The sequence below is a fragment of the Neovison vison genome, chromosome 11 (assembly GCF_020171115.1).
Source record: "Neovison vison isolate M4711 chromosome 11, ASM_NN_V1, whole genome shotgun sequence".
Lineage (NCBI taxonomy): Eukaryota > Metazoa > Chordata > Mammalia > Carnivora > Mustelidae > Neogale > Neogale vison.
The window spans coordinates 4797329-4818673 of record NC_058101.1 but is presented as its reverse complement, the minus strand read 5'-3'; the positions used below and the strand labels follow the sequence as shown (position 1 = coordinate 4818673).

The 21345-nt window shown below is 42.2% G+C and overlaps 1 protein-coding gene across 1 annotated transcript in view; it reads left to right on the top strand.

The window, feature by feature from the left end:
• FRAS1 (Fraser extracellular matrix complex subunit 1) overlaps window positions 1-21345 on the top strand; it is a 405465-nt gene that overhangs the window by 140236 nt on the left and 243884 nt on the right. The window contains exons 3-4 of the mRNA XM_044225418.1: window positions 8360-8467; window positions 17153-17245. Coding sequence (XP_044081353.1) covers window positions 8360-8467; window positions 17153-17245 — 201 coding nt within the window. The remainder of the gene's footprint in view (window positions 1-8359; window positions 8468-17152; window positions 17246-21345) is intronic.

Sequence of the window (21345 nt, the reverse complement as noted above, 5' to 3'; positions counted from 1 at the left end):
AAGCTTGCCCTTTTACTCCAACAGGATTATGTTAGAATGAGTGGAAAGCTGGATATAAAAATAGAAGAGCTTCAGAACTAAGCCTATATTTCCATTGTCTCAGAATTAGGAATATGAAGCACATTCACTGGGCATTTAATTTTATTCTACATTTTGAAGAAATTCTTTTTATTTTCTTTTTCTTTCTTTCTTTTCTCTTTTTTGGTACGCTTTTCTAGGAGTATAGTTTCTACAGCACTGTCTAGTGGAATATCTTGTAAACATTTAAGCTGTGGGAAAGTTAACTCTCCCTTGCCTTGGAAACTGGAGATTCCAGGAGGGATTTTCTAAAGCTCTAAATGCTACAGCTACTCCCTCTGTCATAGAAAATACCATCATCAACTGATTAATGTTGGGGCAAATGACCAAACTCATAGCTAACATTTATTGAGTGCTTCCTATGTACCAATCACCATGCTAATAAGTATACTAATTTATTTCATCTTTATTATAACTCTGTTGAGTTCTATCTTATCCATAGTTTATATGTTAGGAAATGGACACTCAGAAAAGCCAAGAGATTTGTTCAAGATTCCACAGCTAGGGAGCAGTTGAATTGGTATTTGAACCCAAGTTACCCACTACCGTATTGGTATTGCTACTTGAGTTAGTATAGTCTGTGACCTTGTGTTCATAAACCAAGGCTGTGGGTACAGAAGTAGGTTGGTTGGAAAAACAAAAGCTTTAGAATCAAATGGACACTGGTTCAAATAAAGGTACTATAACTTATAAGCTCTGGTAATATTACCTAACCTCTATGAACCTTGGTTTCCTCATCTGTAAAGGAGGGGAGATGATATCTCAGAATATTTTTAGGAAGAAATATAAAAGATCTGTATGTGCCAAAGAGTCTGGAATCCAGAAGGTGATGTTTTTCTCCTTTTTCTTTTTTGTGAAAAATAGAACTCGGAAGTCTGGCATTGTGGAAGTGATGGAGCTTTGGGGACACGAGTCAGGGAGATACTGACTTAGTCAAGGAGGCAGAGAGGTCCTCCCTGAGGAAGTGGTATTTCAACTGAGACCTGGAGGACACGTAGAAGTTAGATTAAAAGGGGTAAGGGTATATAGGGCACCTGGGTAGCTCAGTCGGTTAAGTGTCCAACTCTTGATATTGGCTCAGGTCATGATCTCCGAGTTGTGAGATTGAGCCCAGTGTTGGGCTCCGTGCTGGGCATGGAGCCTGCTTGAGATTTTCTTTCTGTCCCCCTCTGCGCTTCCCCCCTCAATAAATGAAGGAGGTAAGAGTGTGCTTTGCAGCCGTGGGGAACATTTTAGGCAGGTAAGTCACTTGACCTCACAGCCCTTTCCTCTGAAATTTGGGGTACTGCCCTCATGTCCCTCATCTTGGCCTGTAAAGTGAGAGGGTGGAAGTGACCATGATGTGACCGGGGAGGACTGCTGTGCAATAGAAGGCATTCATGGTCGTTGATGTCTCCGGCGACAGTGGTGTGGCATGGAAGAAAAGGATGGGTTTGAATCCAGATCTGCTCATTACCGGATGTGCTCTAGACAGTTCCTTTACTCTTTCCGCACCCTATTCCTTCGTTTATAAAATGAGTGCTTTTATGAATGCATTTATAAAATAAGGCTTTGCTCCCAAGATGCTGGGAGGAGCAGTGGGCTGGCGTGTATACTGGGGACCTGCAGAAGTACTGGCGTGTGACGGGAGCTTGTCCCCTTTCCTTCCCTGCCCCCACTGTGCTCCCACACCATCCTAGGGAGATGTTTGTGCAGGAACTCGTTGTTAACTTGCCATGCTTTCAGCGTCTCTTGTCAGCCAGCTGAACAAAGACATTTTCAGTTATGTGGAGTGGCTATCTTTTCATCTGTGATTCATGCTGTTGTTTCTGTATCCAAGCTGATATTCTTATAGTCGGTGCCTTGGGGTTTATCATTTTAAGCCAGCAGGAGGGGGAGATCAGGTACAAGCTAGTCACTCCAGGATGCTGAAATGGGAAACTACTTAGGTCCTTGGTACAGAAAACAAGAAACTCGGTGAGGGAGCCTTCTATGGAGAGAGCTTTTGAAATCAGTCTCAGACTGGGAGTGGTCTGCCATTTTCTCTCTTATTTGGCATTAACTTGTATTTGCTCCTCCTGAAAGGAGAGAATTTAATGTAAATGTAAGGGCTCCTATCTTTTCTTAACAATAAGTATCCTCTGCTCTTTTTTATTTGAGGCCGGATGAGGAGCTTTACATGAACTTTAAAATGAGATTGAATGAAAAAGGTATTGTTTATCTAAGCTGTCTGAGGAAAGGCACTTGGGGAAAGAATTGAACTCTAAAATAACCTTATGAAAGTTATTGATTTGTTTCTTTATGGTTCTTTGACAAACAAGAACATTATTTCCGTGCCTGAACTGGAGCTGGGTCAAAGAACTCTTTTTTATAGATTATCTTTTCTGAAAACCAGACTTGTCAGAAAAATAAACCTCCAGAAATGAAGATATGAGACCCAGTTGAATATCATGGTCCTTTCTTGCTTTGAAGGACAAGTAGGGAATGCAATTAATTTTTAAAAATCTCACTGAGTGCATGAAGGTTTAGGAAGATAAATGGCTCACTGTTGTCAGTTTGGTAGGTTGCTTGCTTCAACTCTACTTCCCCTGTGCTAGTTTAACTCCAAAGCCCAGATTCCATTTACCGATGGTCAGCAAGAAAACGGCCACAACATTTTTGTTGTTGTTGTTCCTATACCTTATATTTTAAAAGTAACTTTTAAAGGTCACAGTAAGTTCCATCTACTATGTGCAAATACTGTTCTAGACATTAGGGACACATCAGTGAACAAAAAAAACCAAAATTCCTGCTTTTTTAGGGCTATGCTCTAATGGGAAGGAGAAAGACTCTTAGGAAACAATGGTATAATACCATGGTAAGTGGTGACTCCTAGGAAGAAAACCATGTAAAGGAATAGATAGATGCAAAATATTATCTGGAGAGGTGGTGTTTGAACAACCACTTGAATAAAATGAAGGAATAAGCCATGGTGATGTTTGGGGCAAGAGCACCCCAAACAGAGGGAATGCCCCATTTTAAGGCCCTGAGCTGGGAACATACTTGGTAGTTCCAGGAATAGCAAAGAAAACCAGTATAGCTAGAGCCAGTAAAAAAGGTTTGTGAGAAAGGGTACATAATGAAGTCAGCGAGAGAAATCAGTTGCCACTTGAACTTTTGGAGCAGTAGAGAAGCATGACCAGATGCCATCAAGCTGTGGCAATCCTAGCCTGAAGCTTATCTGCATTCCGCATCCCCACTTTGGAGCCTGGCTTGCTCTAAGTCACAAGTCATGTTCCAGGTGCTTGGAGAAACTTTTAGCACCCCATTCCTTGAAGGAGCTTCCAACAGCTCTCATTTGTCAGCCCCAAATTTACCCCTAAACTGATCTCTGACCACATAATCTTCAGCTGGGTCCTCCCATTTGACTCAAGGAAGCTTTGGGTCAAACAAGGGTGAGCATAAGGACAGAAGAATCAGTAATCCTTGATGCCAAGAAGAGCCATCAGAATTAGGAAAACAAATTAAAAAAAGGAGAGTGTTCTTCTAGGATGTCAGTTTACAGGGACCTGATGCCCAAGCTGCCCATAGCTGTTCCCACACCCAGGGAAGCCAGGGGTCCTGGCCTGCATCGCCCTACCTGGGAGGTTCTCATCAGCTCCATTATCTCAGCACTGAGTCTCCTAAGGATGGTTTTGAGAAGCTGAGATTTTTGTGAAAACACTTCATTTAAAGAAATATGTTTCATTGAATAAGTGAATAAATATACATGCCTATTACACTGTTCCAGCTTTTCTAGAAAATTTTAATATGCTATGAGAAATTATATAAGTTACATTTTTGTTACTAAAAAAAAAAAAGGAACTATGGATAAGGATAATGGAAAAAACCTGGGAATGACCATCTTTCACTTACTGGTTTATGTAATTCCATGCTTTGTTTCCATGTATATAAATATGTTTTTATTATAAAAATGACATTTTAGTCCACGTATTATTTTGTAACTTGGAAGCACAGTTTTGGGTGAGCTTTATTTCTTTTTTCTCATTTCTGTTCTAAGAAACCAAGGGAATTTAAAATGAGACGAATTAATCAATAATTGAAGGAGGGTTATTATACCATTCAAATTGAAGAAAATTTATGTTGACAGGTGATCTACTGGTATTATAGAATACTGTAAATAATTTCCCCCCAGAAACTTGAGTGAGGGATATATTCATTGTTTATTTTTAGGATTAATCAAATGTTCAATAAATACTTAACCAAGTGAAATAGGTTTTTTTCCTTGAATTACTTGGCTATTACTTTAAGATATTTGAAGATGGAGATACTGTATTATCTTCAAGAACATTTGATTCACATATTATTAAAATATTAAAATCTGTATTAACAGATCATATTTTGATTGCCTCTTAGGTTTGTCATAATCTAATCCTTTAATCTATATTCTAGGGAGAAACTATTTTAAGACTTTCTTTTGCAAAGTGTATTAGGTTGGAAGAGAGGATTATAAAGCAATGAAATTGCAATAGTAACACAAAAGATCTGTAAAACTTGCTTTACAATGTTATTTCTTTGGACTTTATGGCTTTATCCAAAGTTTTAGCTATTGAGGAACTCTAGTATCCCCACCTTCATAAAGCAATTTTATGGAACCATAGAAATTGATTCGTAAAGTTTTAGACCTGAAAAATATATGGCCATCTATCCAGGCCTTGGTAAAGGGCTCATTTTATTTAAAATTAGCCATAAATTACTTACTCTATGAGGATATCAATATAAGGAACTTTTTGACAAGTCCAGTGGCTAGATGGGGAAGAATTTTTTTCAAACATGGTTTGATTTCAGTAAACTAATAACCTTGAACATTATGGGGGTTTTGAGGTGCTATCACTTAGACATTGTTTTTATCAAGATCTTGCATCTTAACTGGGATATCTCATTTTGCCTGGATGGGTATTTTCTTGAGGGTTAGCAAGTTCTCAGGGTTGTTCATTAATTCATCCAACACTCAGGAGCCGTGCTCGATGAAGGGCACGCTCAGAGAGGCATAAAACGAGACCTCCTTCTTTAAAGAGTTATAGTCACCGTCATAGCCTGGTGGGAAGACAAATACGTAAGCAAATTCAGGAAGACTTCTTGGGTTAATTCAAAGTGAGATAAACCTCACTGAGATAAACCTCACTTTGAATTAACATAAAGAAAAATTTATGTGTCTTTGAGTGAAAGTAAAATATCACTCCATGTTTTCGGAAGATCATGTTTAGAGCTCCGTAAGCCAAGTCCCGTGACTGCGAGCTGCTAACAGGGGTAATGGACTGTTTTGGAGTGTGGGGTCGTTGAGAAAATAAATGACATGCAGAGGAGCTGACCCCTGGGGTAAGAATGCCCGCGTGGAGAGAGTGGAGGCGACTGAACTGAGAGACAGAGTGACCGTGGGGAGGGGCAGGGCCATCCTGCGTCCCGAAGAAAGGAAGCCACGGATGCCCGCCGCGTCGGCTCAGCCAGACGGAGACGTCCAGTTACCTAAGGAGTGTTAAAAATGCATCTCTGCCTTCATTCTTCCCTTCTGCGGCAATGTCCTGAGTCCTTCCAGTGTTAGAGTCCTAATAGTAATTTCACTGTTTTACGTGTGTAGGCTGGAGTGGGAAGAGGAGAAGGTCAGGTAATTATGGAACGGTTTTCAGCGGAAAAAAGGAAATGTTTAGGAGATGCTGGCTAAGTGTGACATCTTAAAAACATTTGGATTAAAAATAAATAAAGCTTAATCGGCCTTTAGTAAGTTCCAGGCACCGCTCAGATCTTTTTTTTTTTTTAAAGATTTTATTTATTTGATAGAGAGAGATCACAAGTAGATGGAGAGGCAGGCAGAGAGGCAGGCAGAGAGAGAGGAGGAAACAGGCTCCCTGCTGAGCAGAGAGCCCGATGCGGGACTCGATCCCAGGACCCTGAGATCATGACCTGAGCCGAAGGCAGCGGCTTAACTCACTGAGCCACCCAGGCGCCCCCGCTCAGACCTTTTAAAATACATCATCTCAGTTGAGCCTTTCAACAATCCTATGAGTTAAGTACTTTATCATCCCTGCTTTACAGGTGAGAAACCCAGGGCACAGATAACCGTAACTTGGTAAAGGACTCACCCTTCTGAGTGGTGACTCCAGGATTCCAGCCCGGGCAGCCTGGCTCCAGAACCTTCAGGTCTCTTAGCTGCTCTGTGCACTTGAGCAAATTGCTTGACTTCCTGCATCCTGTTTTCTCATCTGTTAAATGGGAATAGTCCTAGCAAAGGTGCCAGCTCCACAGCGCCGTCACGCATGTAAGTGCCTTGCAGAGAACCGAGGTGCAGGTACTTCCGTCTCCGCTGGGCCCCGGCCCTCTAGAGTGATGGCAGAGCTCAGGAAAGCGGGCTAGGCCACCCTCCTCTAGTACCACAGATGCCTCCTCCGTCAGTGTTTCCTGCTCCAAGAGTCACGCGTAAGTCAGCATGAGATAGTAATCAATAAACGGTAGCCGCTGGCTTTGTGAAGTTGTCATTTTTATTTAATCTGTATCCTGAAACTGATACTGTGCTCTTGAAATCAGCGGGGAACATATATTACCTCGTGCTTGGGAGGAAATTTGTTTCCCTTCCCCTACTTGTCATCACGCTTCTGCTTAAGAGGAGCCTGTAGTTGGCACGGTATTGCCAATGTTGGAGGAATGAGTTATAGAACAACAAAGAAAGAAAGAAATTCAGAGGTATTCCAAAACAGGGTCTAGTACTCATTTGCTTTGACTCAGAGTTTTTGTGAACTAGCTGCTGGGAATGGAATCCTGCTTTCGATACCTTTGGTATTTCTTAAGCAACTTTGGGTTTGAAGCACATTCTCTAAGAGGTTATACCCGTAACATTTCTCAGTCTGAAGAGATGACTTCATTTATGTTTGGGAATGTGGTGCACACCCGTGGAAGTCTGTCCTAGTGTTGGCGTGCCAGGCATGGTCCTCCAGAGAAACAGAACCAAAGGAGGCATATGGGTATCTTTATATATATGTATATATAAAGTGCTTTATTTTAAGGGATTGGCTCATGGAGTTGTGGGGACTGGCAAGTCCAAAATCTGTCGGGCAGGCCAGCAGTCTGGAAATCTAGGCAAGAGTTAAAGTTGCATTTGTGAGTCTGATTTTGAAATTTGTAGGACAGGCTGGTAGCCTGGAAACTTAAGCAGAATTTCCACACGATAGTCTTTTTTTTTTTTTTTGTCAGAGAGAGCGAGCACAGACAGAGAGGCAGGCAGAGGCAGAGGGAGAAGCAGACTCCCTGCTGAGCAAGGAGCGTGATGTGGGACTTGATCCCAGGATGCTGGGATCATGACCTGAGCCGAAGGCAGCTGCTTAACCCACTGAGCCACTCAGGCGCCCCATCCACGCGATAGTCTGGAGGCTGAGTTCCTTCCTTTCCAAGAAACCTCCAGTTTTGCTTTAAAGAGCGCCACCTGATTGGATGGGGCTCCTCATGGCATCCAGGGGCATCTCCTGCAGTTTAATCAGCCGATTGTGAATGTTAATTACACGTCTAGACTATCTTCACGGCAGTGATAGGCCGGTGTTTGACCCAACAGCCAGGCACCGTAGCCTGGCCAAGGTGACATTAACTGTCACACTCGGTTTCCGCTTTTTCGTGGGGAAGTTCCATTTCATCCAAGTTCCAGTCAAAGGCTTTCATGGTCATGATCCCTGATAACGTGTGAGTCTGATGGAAGGAGCTCATACGCACGCCTCGTTTGTACCCCAGTATGTGTGGCACACAGCTGCCTGGTCACAGCCACCCAGTGCGTGGGTCGGTCTGCCTTAAAAACACCCAACTACTTCCTCCAGTCTTTGTTTCTACGAGCATTACAGTCGGCAGCGTGCAAGGGCTAAAAGGTAAGGTCTCGGGTGCTGGTATTAACTGACGGCAAATGCTGCTTTTAGGGCGCTGGTTCCTGCTCATGCAAGTGTCGTTTTCCTTTAAACATGCTCCGATGGTTTCGGGTAGTTAACAGCAGAGAAACTTGAAGTCAGGGAGCAACCTGTCCTCCTGAGGTTTCAGGCCAATCGATGGATTTTACTCTGGGTATCGACAGCTCTCTGCTGCATGCCCTTGTTTTTGGCTACGTGGACTGACTGTGGTGGAATGGATTATACAGCGTTTATTGCCTCGCGGGGCTTAATCAGTGTCCGGCAGGCCCTGTGTCTGCCTGTGACTTTCCTTTGCCTTTTAATTGTTCAGACGGTGGGGCTGCTTCTCTGGCCTCCTTTCTTGACTGATTAGTTTTTAACTCAGAGCCTGTGTTTCCTTGCAGGACGCCACGACTTGGAAGCCTGATTCCTGCCAGAACTGCCGTTGCCATGGCAACATCGTTATCTGCAAACCCGCTGTTTGCAGAAACCCTCGGTGTGCCTTTGAGAAGGTACGGCATCCTAATTATATCCCAAATGTCATGGTAAAGTCAGAGCAGGTTAGGGTTTTTGTGTCTTTTCAGTCATCTGGTTCTGACACGTATCCCAGTCTCTAATTGGAAGCCTTATGAAATGCAAGGGAGAATTTTAACACATCACATTTAAGAATATCTTAATTTCTACTTATTGAGAATTTACTCTGGACTGGGCACTCAGTTAAGTTACCCCACTTAATATGTGGGGGTAGGAATCTTTCTCCCCACTTTATAGAGGAGGAAATGAAGCCTAGAGATTTCAAGCAACTTAACCACAATTATGCAGTTAATAAATTGCTGCCCAGAGGTTTCCCCGGGCCGGCAGATGCTGAAGCCACAGATACGCACCACGACATTTACAAGCACTGAATGGATTGAGAGTCAGCATTGACTGCTGGAAGATAATTTTCTAAAACCATTTTTTGTTCTGCCACTGACTGTGTTACTGCCCGGCGATTGAGCTCCCTCGGAACATGGGGGAGGCTTTGACTCCAGAAAGCTCCTGGTTGGCCAAGCATAGAAGGGATATTTTTTCCTCCTTTCCCCTTTCTTAAAAATTTTCAGTTTTTCTGACTATACATCTAATTCTGTTACAATATTTTTTCCAGTTGCTGACTCTTTTCTTTTTAAAGTGAATCTATTAAAAAAAACAGCTTAAGCTTCAAGTTGGAACATTAGAAGCTTTCTGGAGAAGACTAAATTATTTTCTTTAGAAAACATTCTATCAATTTCACAATCACGGTTTATGTTTTTAGTTCCCTGCCTCCCCCATAATAATCTTGAGACGTTATGCTGTCTAGTGCCGGTAAGTTTCTGTCTGTTCTTAACATCACAGCGAGGAAGGGTCTGCATACCTTTTATTGTAGGCCTCAGTTTCTTCATGGGTGTACTTCTGAGAAGCCAGGTGTATATCCAATGTTGGTAAATTTAATAATATTTTCTTATATATTGTGGGGCTTTCTATTTTATGGAGCAAATACTCCTAAAATGTCTCTACTTAGCTTGCTGAGTGATTCGTGTCAGAATCTGAATTGCTCATATAAAGACCATAAAGACATACCGTCTTCCATTTCATGCAAATAACTGCGGTATCATGTGAGAATAAGAAGCCTTGGGGCGCCTGGTTGGCTCAGTCATTAAGCATTTGCCGTAGGCTCAGGTCAGGATCCCAGGGTCCTGGGATCGAGCCCCTCCTCGGGCTCCCTGCTCAGCGGGGAGCCTGCTTCTCCCGCTCCCACTCGCCCTGCTTGTGTTCCATCTCTTGCTGTGTCTCTCTCTGTCAAATAAATAAATAAAATCTTTAAAAAAAATAGAAAAAGAAGGCTTTCATTAAATGTTAGAAAGATATCAATTGAATTGCTGGAAACTAAATGTATTCTATTCCAGGGGTCAGCAGACCAGATCTGACCTGCCACTTATTTTCGTATGACCTACGCATAAAGAATAGTTTTTATGTTTTTAAAAAGTTAGGAAAAGACAAATGGAACAATATTTCATGATACAAAATTGTAGGAAATTAAGTTTTAGTGTTCATAAATAAAGTTTTATTGAAACTCAGGCAGGCTCGTTTGTTTATGTGTTGTCTGTGGCTGCTTCTACACTACAAGGATGAAGTTGTGTAATTGTGATGTAGACCAAATGTGGCCCCCAAAGGCTAAAATATTTATTATCTGGCCCTTTCCAGAAGATAAGTTTCTGGCCCTTGTTGGATACTGCACGTGACGTTGTCCCTTCCCCATTTGTTTTCCTAGTTTTTCTCATCTTGGTAAATGGCCGCTCCTTCCTCCCAGCTGCTCGGGCCAGAACACTTAGAATCATTCTCGACCCCTGACTCTCTCCCACATCCCACATCCGGTGCATTAGCAGACATCCAGCTCTTCCTTCATGAAACCACAGGTCCCAAATGCAAATTCCCTGCTTTTCAGTCTGGTGCCACCTGTTATCACTTTTTTGGTCCGTATTCTCACTGTAGCCTTTTAACCTGTTTTACTTCTCCTGTACTTGCCTTGTTCATTGTGATCTTGATACAGCAGTCAGGGTGATCCTATTAAAATTTAAGTCAGGTCATGTTGATTCTCTTCTTAAACCTCTCCGATGGCTTCCCATGGCTTCTCACTCAGAGTTATCGCTCACAATGCCTGTTACGGTGCTGTTACACCTCTGTAACTTGAAATTAACTCCTGTTCTTTCCCTTGCTCACTTGGCTTCAGACTCCACGTCTGCTTGGTGTTCCCTGGAGATGCCAGGCACACTCCCACCATTCCAGCCTTTGCCCCCTGCCTTTCCCACGAAAATTGCTTTTTCTCCAGATACAGATAATATATGTGGCTTGATCCTTTACTTCCTTTAAAGTTTGCCCAAACACCAGTCTATTTAAGATTGTAAATCCCTACCCCACCACACATTTCCTATCCCTCCTCCGTGTTTTATTTTTCTTCTTGACACTAATATCAGACATACTGTATATTTTACTTATATCTCTTGTTTACTGTCTCTTTTATTTACTGTATATCCTCAGCACCTACAATAGCCCCTGAGCATGGTAGGTACCCAGTAAATCTTTTTATGACCGACTGAATGAATAAATGAGAGACGAGACTAGAGAACTGTTAAGTTCAAGGTTATGGAAAGCCTTGTACTATGCTGCATGCTTGGGATTTTATTTTGAAGATGATAGACTTCTAATGAAGATTTCAAGCATATGGGTAGAGTGTCCAATGTGTCCTTTAGAAAGACCTCTGGTTTCTCTAAGAGAATGCATGATGTTAGAAATGCAGGGATCAATTCAGAGGCCGTGAGAACAATCCAGATGAGGGGATAAACACCTAAGTCAGAGCACCAGTGTCATCAGGCTCAAGAGGAAAGGGCGGGCTCAAGCACAATTAGGGGATAGATCAGCAGAAGCAAATGAAGTCAGGAGGGTGAGGGAAAGAGAAAGGAGAGATGATTCCCAAATTATGGTGTGAGCACTCTTTGGTTATCTGAGCCACCAACTGATATTAGAAATATGGGATAACGAAGAAAAGCATTCCATCTGGAAGGAACGTGGTGGTTTCATTTTAGGGAACATTGCGTTCGAAGTGTCCTTGGAGGAGCCAGGTGGATCAGCCACCCCATATACAAATCAAAAGCTCAGAGGAGAAAGCATGGTTGGAATCAGTATATGAGTATTATTAGCATATAGTCAGTAGCATAAAACTTTAGAATTAATGAGCTCATCTTAAGAGATTTTGTGAAGAAACAGTGTAAGATCAAGGATGAAATTTGGGGAACACTGTCATTTTCAAGGAGGTGAGCATAAGAGAGGGAACTTAGGAAAATTGAAGAGACGTGGTCAGAGAGGTAAGAGGTAAGAAGTGGTCAGAGAAGAGAGAGGTATCGTGGTAGCCGGGAGGGTAGAGAGTTTCCGTAAGGCGTTCGTATCAATGGTGTTGATCACAGGCCACACTGAAGCTGGCCTCACCGGAGCGGTGGGAGAGAAATCTTCTACTGTAGAGGTTTGAGGAGTGAATGGGAAGTGGGGAGATGAAGCCAAGCCAAGGCTGTTCTTTCAGGGAGCTTTGCTGAGAATATGAGAGAAATAGGGCATTAGGCAAACATCAGTACATCTCTGAAGTTTCTTTGAACCTCCCATCTCCAACCATTGAGTGCTCCTGTGTGTGGTCATGGCGTTTTGTGCTTACCTTTATTATAGCCCTTGACCAGACTGCAAATGCCTATTTATTTGTCTGCTTCCTCCTTCAGACTCTTGGCTTCTGGAGAACAAAAACCTTGTCTTCTTCACTGTTGCAGCCTATCAAACAGCACAGTGTATGACGCTTAGTCAATATTTGTAAAATGACCAAACAAGACTGATTTAAAAACAAAAACAAAACCAACGACAACAAAAAGTTGTACCTGGATAAAAAAAAAAGGACTTTGTTTTTGATATTAGCACAAAAGAGACATGATCATACTAGGAGGAAAAGGAGGAGGACCCAGAAAAGAGAGAAGCTGCAGATATGGGAGGTGGAGTAGGTAGAATGACGGACAGAGACAGAAGGAATGAATTACAAGGAGTGGTTTTTAGGGAACAGAGCATGTGGGATTCCGAGCTCGGGGTGGGGAGGACAACCCTTCTCTAAAAGTGGAAAGAAGGAGACGTGGATAGATACAGAAATAGTTAAATTTGTAAGTAAGAAAAGGGACAGGATATTAAAGTAGTATGTATCTAAAGGTATCTATTCTTACTTTGTGAAGACTTTGAGGTTCTGTTGGGAACTGAAAGAGAGTGAATGTTAGGAGCTGTCCCAGAGGAGAGGGGGACTGACCAAGGTTGAGGTAAAACAGGAGATTAGGAAACTGTGAGGGTATCAACCTGCATGATGGAATGATTTTCTAAGGGATGTTTCCTAGCCAAGTGTAAGGGAAGAAAAGAAATTGTGGAATAGATCCAGGATTGGGATGTTGCCATGTTAATGGCAAGAAAGAAAAGATATATAGGAAGTATTGGGAATTAAGGCTAACATGAATAGGAAAATGAGGCCAGTTGGCTAAATGACTGCAAGGAAAAAAGTATTCAAGGAACTTTCTGAAGGACGTGGTATGAACAGGAGTGAAGAGGAGAGAGCGCTAAAGGCCAGAAGGTTCAGATTTAGAGAGCTGAAGATTTCTGGTATAGAATAATTTGGAGTATAGGTAGGTCCCAAGGTTGACCATGACCGTGGGAAGCTCAAGTGAAGTGAAGATGATTATGTGAGTTGAGGTGGTTAAGAATGTAAAAGGATAGAATGTCACTTTCAGAGACATTGAAGTTGTCCAGAATTATGTCTAGACATTGTGTAGAAAAGAAACTGAGACCCAGGGGCCAAGTCTTTAGTGAGTGAGTGTGAAGGAGCACTCCGCAAATGGGTGAATGATAGTAATAAGAATGCCATTATCATAGACTGTGAACTCATGGACTGTGAACTCTAAGGAGGTTCCTCAGGGGTAAAATGAGAGGGCTATGCCAGATGATCCAGCCAAAAGAAACTTCCAACTCAAAGATCATGTGAGTGGGTCACGGAGTATTTGGGTTCTTTATTTTAAGTCATGAGAAAGATCATAGAACGTTAGAACTGCAAGAGGCCTTTGGAATTCATTTAGTCAGACATCCTCATTTTCTAGACAAAGGAACAGACTTTTGGGGTTTTAGTTACTCTCTTAGAAACAAAGAGCTACTAAGCAGCACACCCATGACAAAACCTTAGTCCCTAGCTCATAACCCAATGTAACCTCTACTCTACCATATTGCTTTTAAGTTTTCCTTTTTGTTTCTCAGTAGCATGTGTTGTTATTCAGATCTGCTATGGTATATTTATATTAGTTTGTGGCACAGGTTAATGAATCACATGTACCCTATTATTATAATTAATGACTTTTGTTACTCCCATCTTTTAAAAATGTTTAAAAGCCCTTTTACAATTTGTTTTACTCATGGATTGACCGGAAATAACGTACTGTCAATGACAATTCTAATATTGCTTTCTTCCTTCCCTCCTTTCTTTCTTCCTATCTATGTATCTATCTACCATCTGTCATCTCTCTATGCATCCTATTCATATATAATACATTCTATATCCATGCCTGTATCTACCTAGAATAGCTAGCTAGAGAGCTAGCTGCATAGAACTGAGACAGAGACAAAGTGAGAAAAACAGAATAGAAGTATTTAGAACTTTGATTATTTAACCCAGTCCTGTGAGGACCAATCCTCTCTTCAGGATTTCTGGAAAATATTTATGTATAGAGGACAATGCCATGTGAAGGAACATTGTATTACGTGGTGGGGATTCAGCTGCAAATCTGAATGCAACTAATACTACTACTTGCCCAGTTAAGCGACACATAATACAATTCTCACAACTTAATTAGGTAAATACTCTTATTAGCTGTATAGGTATAATACATATATAACACATATTTTTATTTATACACATATATACATATGCACAAATATGTGTACGTATACATGTATATATGTATATACTGTGAAGAGTACCTGGCTATTCTAAGTACCCAGTTAAGTGTTAGCTATGATTCCGAATGATCATCATAATTATTTTTTGTTAGTTTTTATAGACCCTGGGCAAGTAATCTTGCCCAGCAAGCTTAGCAGTCTTCATTGCTGTCTCTTGCCCGTATGGTCACTTCGCACTGTTCCCCAATAAGGCTTATGTGTTCCAGGTAACCCATGGCTCCAAAGCTGTGCAAGGTCACATGGTTAGAGAGCAAGAACTCTGTCTCTCCTTCTCTAAGCTCCCACATGCAAAATGCTTGTTCTTCCTTTAGCCCCAATCACCTCTTTTTTTTAGTTAATTATTTTTTTAAATTAAAATATAATGTATTATTTGTTTCAGGGGTACAGGTCTGTGATTTGTCAGTCTTACACAATTCACAGCACTCACCGTAGCACAGACCCTCTCCAATGTCCATAATATCCACCCGCCCCCCCCCACACCTAGAAACCCTCAGTTTATTTCCTGAGATTAAGAGTATCTTATGGTTTGTCTCCCTCCCTGGTTCCATCTTGTTTAATTTTTCCCTCCTTTTACCTCACAACTCCCCATCCTGCCTCTCAAAATCCTCGTATCAGAGAGATTGAAAGTATCTTATGGTCTGTCTCCCTCCCTGATCTCATCTTGTTTCATTTTTCCCTTCCTTTCCCCCACAACTCCCCATCCTGCCTCTCAAATTCCTCATATCAGAGAGATCATATGATAATTGTCTTTCTGTGATTGACTAACTTTGCTTAGCATAATACTCTCCAGTTCCATCTACTTCATCGCAAATGGCAAGATATCGGGTTTTTTGATGGCTGCATAGTATTCCATTGTGTATATATACCACATCTTCTTTATCCATTCATCTGTTGTTGGACATCTAGGTTCTTTCCATAGTTTGGCTGTTGTGGACATTGCTGCTATAAACATTCAGGTGCACGTGCCCCTTTGGATCACTACGTTTGTATCTTCAGGGTAAATACCCAGTAGTATGTCCAATCACCTCTTTGATGTACGACCACAAGTCCAATAGTTAGACTCAAGTTGAGGACCCTTCCACTGCCAGTCACAAATAAAGAATATCACATTTATGAAATGAATATTGGGGGCCAAATCTGAAAATCAGCTTTGTAGAAAACAAAACTAATTTGGGTGCTTAAACTATTCCTTGAAATCTCCCATTCTACATGCCTTTGCTCCCTGCTTCCATGGTAGAATATAACCAGCTTGGTGATCTCATTTTCTTTGTGAAATTCTTAATGGAAATGATGCTGATGTAGTTTCTACATTTTACTGTCTTAGTGAAAATCAGGGAAGTCTAGTTTCCTCTTGAGTTCAGAGGGCAATTTTCTGAAAAGTCATTAATGTTGCATAGTATAAACAACTTTATAAAACCCCATATTGTATATTTTATCTTTTATCAAGCAAATTAGAAGTTTGCTTGAAATTTGGTGATCACTATTGCTACATAGAATTCTATTTATCTGTTTAGTGGGTGAACAGTGGTAAAATCTTAGTCCTGATTCTCACCCACTCTTATGAATGTAATTATATAAAATTAGAATGCTCTCGTGGGTACAATTTTTTTAAACGGAAGCAGCTCCAAAACATGAACACACACACACACACACACACATTTTTCATTCTACTGGGTGAACTCTTTGTAGACTTTTATTCTGTGGATAAATCATGAATCCCGGGTTCATGCAGGTTCTCTTACTATTTTTGGTCTAAATTACTCATTGCCCGTTCTGTCACATCTTCAAGACTTGTGGAAATGAATACCGAGATACCTAAGAGGAGAAAACAAGATGAGTCAGAGGATCACTGGGCCCCAAAGCAAAACGTATGCTCTCTGACCCACAGTTTTAATAACGCAAGGATAGACGGATTGTTCATGGTGGCAAATGGATGGCTGGTTAACCTGACAGCTTCCCAATAAATCCTGGGGTATCATGTGGTAGCCCATTCCCTTGATAGTATCACATCTTGATAGGAAACACTATTGGAATTACAGAAGGCTTGAAAAACAATGTAGATCTTTATTGGAGCCCAGGAATTCTACCCGGCTCCCCACAGTACATGTGATACCCCACAACAATGCTGTTTCCTCTCCTAGCTTTGTCCTTCAGTCCCCTGCCCCATGTGCCTTGCTACTCTGTCTAGTAAAAGCAAACATCAGAACTTGAGCTCCCTGACTGCTGGGTGCGTCAGACCTTCCTAGGACGGCTAGAGCACCTGCCAGCTCTCCGGCCACCCCATCCCCCCACCCCCTGGCCCCACGTCTTCTCAGCAGAGGGAAACAACCCCTTCAGGGAGACACAGCCCTTCTCCTTACCCTAATTTCTTTTCTTGTGTGGCATTCAGAAGGAGCATTGCTAGTGAATAAAATTCCCTACCTTATTGTATGTGGAAAGGTGTAGACAATTTTCAAGGGAATTAGTTTCACAAAAGGGTTCATTTTGACTCTGAGAAAAGCTTGAGAGAGAGAATCTTTTTGTCAATTTATTTGGCTTACCCTGTCTCTTGTCACATGGAAACGCATGAAACGTAGTGAACCTGAGATGACTTGGGGTCCGGAGAGCCATCGTGGGTGTGTTTGCCACTGCCATCTTACTCTGAGCTGTTTTTAAATGCTCAGGGAGAAGTACTTCAAATAGCGGCCAACCAGTGCTGCCCTGAGTGCGTGCTGAGGACTCCTGGATCTTGCCGCCATGAAGAGAAAATCTACGCGGTAAGTGTATTCTGACCTGGCATTGATTCTGTGCCTTTGGGTCATTGGGCTAAAGACAGAGCTGAATGCGGCACTTGTGTTGGTAAGAGAGGTTTGGTTTTCTTTTCTTCTTCTTCTTTTTTTTTTTTTTTTGTCTGGGCCGCAGAGGACCTGAAAGTCATTTGACTTTCTATGGGCATTTGGGTTTCTTGAATAAGGTTAAAACAGTTCTACTTATTCCGTAGGTCCTACGTAAATATTTGTAGATTGAATTTGTGTCTGTATAAAGAGTAGCTTGAGAATGCTGATGTTGAAGAAGTCGTGATGCTGAATAATTAGGCACCACCTCGTCTGTGTGTACCACATGTTTTTTTTCATTCGATAGTTACGGACAACCCCGAGTGGATAGAGCAGATATTATTATTCCTGTATGGAAGATAAAAGCATTGACTTGAAAAGAGCTTAAGGTACTCACCCAGTGTCATATTACTAATAAGTGGTATAACTTGGCCTAACAGCCAGAAATGTCCATAGGCATGGCCCAATGTCCCCTAAGAGGCCAAATGCTCATCTACCCATTTAGAACCACAGTACTAGAAATCAGTCCTAAAGTTTCTTAATTATACTTTCTATTCCAGACCCTTTAGAATTCATAAAGTACCAATTAAAAAGTACCATTGCAGCGTTTGTAGCAGGAACTCTGAAAATGGAACGGGTACAGTTCATCTTTGCTTATACCTCAGTGTTACCCAGAGGCAGTTGGTGAAGTTGAATGTGGTGAGAAGAGGTTCTTTGCTTTAATCCTCATCTTCCACCTGATAACAAAACTCTCCCCAGGTTAGTGCCCCTGCCCATTCAGGTTAACGGGATTGGATATACCCACTCTAGGCTGCTATTAGTGCGTGTCCCTAAAACGGTGAGCCTAGTGTACTTTCCCCGTGGGACACGATCATCTCCCTTGAGCCACTGTCTCCCGATTACCTGAGGAAGCCACTCTTTCAGTCCTGCACAATGTGTTGCTGACAGATAGATCCCAGGCAGGATGTATGCTGGGAATGTCTTCAGCCCACGTGTCACCCTTTGCTGCTCAGCGCCGTCTGTGTTATGAAGAGTGGTGTGCACCGCACGTGCCACTGAAGAGGATCCTTTGTGGGTGGTAAGTGCTGCTGAGCACACGGATGGCAGCAGTGATGCCAGGCCATGAGGATCTGAATAGGGATGTGTTTTAAAGTCAAAGGCACCGACCGAGCTGCGTCTCTCAGATAAAGGAGTTCACAGGATCCAAAATAAGGTCGAGGGACAATCAGACATCTGAAATAAATGGAATACGAGGGACATGGAAAATCCAAATTCAATAAATCTTTGCACTCTAATGCCATTCGTCATTTGTTCTCTTGTGTCGTATTTGTGCACTGAGCCATCTTCTTATCTTGGCTTAAGGCGCTTGCGAACACGGACAGTATTTTCTGCCTCTTTGCACTGGTCTTCTTGCCTCGCGTCTCACCAGGCGCTTAGCACTGAACTTTTCCTAGAGGAGGTGGTCCGGAAACACCAGTCACGGGAGGACCCACACGGCAAGCAAATGCCTTCTCCAGCTTCTCTCTATCCTTGTTCCAACGGCATGTTGGTCATTGACCTGACCAACGACCTACGCAGCGGGATAGTTCTAGGACCGCAGGTCTCCTGGTGGATTAGTTAAGAAATGAAATCTGCTTGGTATCCAGCTTTTTTGGGAAGAGTTTGGAAAGCTCTTTTTTCCCCACCTCCCCCCGCCCCATTCTGCTGTAAGACATCATCACATGGAAAGCTGTACGCTGGGTGAGAACATATCCATGTGTCGGTTACCCATATGCAACTCCTCAGAAAATGGTGTATTTCTGGGACTTGATGTAAGTGAGAAAAGGCTCAATTTCAGGAACTATATTCTGAAGGAAAAATTCTCTAGTGGTCTACTTCTTCAAATAAAGATAGAAGAACGATTTTTTTTTTTTAAGTCAAGACAAAAAATCATCTAATTTTGGTCTTAGTAAAGTCGAAATCATCGTGTTTCTCATCTTCCTGCCTTTCTTCCTCTCTTACTTTTGTCACTTCCCCTACAGTCTTTCCAAAGTCTTCTGACTTGTTGTCTCGCATGGTTTAAATACTTTTCTGGGTTTGCTCTGAATCTCACCTTGTCTCTTCTATCATTAGGGTTTTCCCTGAGTCTTGGAGAGTTTGTTTTGGGTTTTTTTGGTGGGTTTTTTTTTTGTGTGTGGGTTTTTTTGGGTTTTTTTTTGCCCTTTCAGCTTGCTTGGGAAGCCATCCGGAGCACTTTTCCTCTCTCCCTGAACTGCAGTAATCTGGTCTTTAGCCTCTGGCTTGCCTGCATAGGGCAGGCCATGGAGACCCTCTCCCTGGAGGTACAGAACAGCCTGGTGTTTTAAGAACTTCACGTTGGTGAACCAAGGTGAAACCTTTCCCTAAGAGAGGGCTTTACAGGAGGCCTTACATAGAGTGAGTGTGGTGAGGAGGGGGGGAATTAGTTGAGGTGAGACTGTCTCCAGAGAACAGGGTCGAAGCAAGGGAAAGTCAAGGATGAGTCCAGCGCGGGGCAGTTTTAATGACTCGGCGTCACCTCACCGGAGGGCTGCCTTGGCTTGCAGGGTCCACAGCATCTTACACAACTGGCCTTCTAACAAGCCTAGACAAGTCCCAACACCTTCCCTGGAGTGGGGAAAATGCTTGAGGCTTTTGGCCAACTCCTGGTTATTTGAGAGTCTTACATGGGCTTATTACAACCACCATTTAGGGGACTACTTCCTCCATGACCTCCCCAAAGCTCTCCCTTCAAATTAGTGTTTGGATCGCTGCCCAGCCTTGCCAACCATTCAGGGAGACAAGTCTGAAATATGTTTTCCTAAAAGAGTGCTGGAGAGCTTTTCCCTATTCTTCTCCCCACAAATTAGCTTGTGGAAGGGAGGGAACAGGACCATCAATCCCCTTTCTTTCCCTCTTTGGTAATTTAATCCCGTCACCAGATAATGTCAGGTCTGAGAAGATAGTGCTGGAAGATTCCCTGAAAAAGAAAGCGGCAGGTGGAGACGCCCTGGTGCCCATATCCGACTGAATAGAGGAACGCAGGGAGAGGTCAGCTCGCTCTGCCTGTGTGGGAGGCTAAAAGGAGCACGAATTTATGTGTGTGAAGGAGGAAATGAATATCGAATTCCACAGCCTTGTTCTCTTCAAAGCGGAGGATGTAATTATAATATGCACAGAACATTCCCAGGTAGTTAGTATTCTGGGTCTATAACTTCATAACAGGAACAAATTATATGAAGAAAAATTATTTTATTGTTCTGTCAGCAAGCCAGGCAAATACTTTATGACCTTATCGTTCCTTTGGACTTATGTCAACAGCCAGGCCGACTTCTTAGCTGGCTGCGCAGGAGAATATATTGAAGATGTTGTCTGCAGGATGCGCTTTTGTCCCATGTCAAAAGCTCATCTTTTCTGAAGGTATTAATGAGGTTAAAATGACGCAGCCAAAACCAGGTCTGGGAGCGCTACTTTGTGTGTCTGTTATTCCTTCACTTTACGAAGCTCTCTTCGCTGCTACAGTGTTTATAAAAAAATAAGGCTTCTGCCAGTAGGTGTAGAGAACTCTAGGAAATTGTATATATATTATATATTCAGTTATTACTATTATATTAAAATTTTATATAGATAGATTGATCAGATAGATAGATAGATATCAACTTGTGCCAAATCCCCTACCCCTTAATCTCTAGTCTTCCTCTGCTGAGAGCGTCGTCAGCGGGGACTTACATGACTTTTTCCCAAAAGAGAGCAATTTGTCTCCATCACTCCATGTGCTTTGGACCATCATCTGATCTTCTTCTGTGGCTTTGACATCAAGCATTGGAGACTCCCTACCCAGTGTTCGTTGTTATTTCCATAATTTTCAAGCTTATTGTGAAGGAGGAATCTCCTGCCTCATTTTATGTCTCTTGAGTTACATAATAGATTCACATCATTAGAGAGCTTGAAGAGACCAAAGAGAAAACCCACACAGCCCTCTCATTTTACAGATGAAAAAATTTGGGTGATTGACAGGTTGTTATTGTAATTAATTTTTGTGGTCT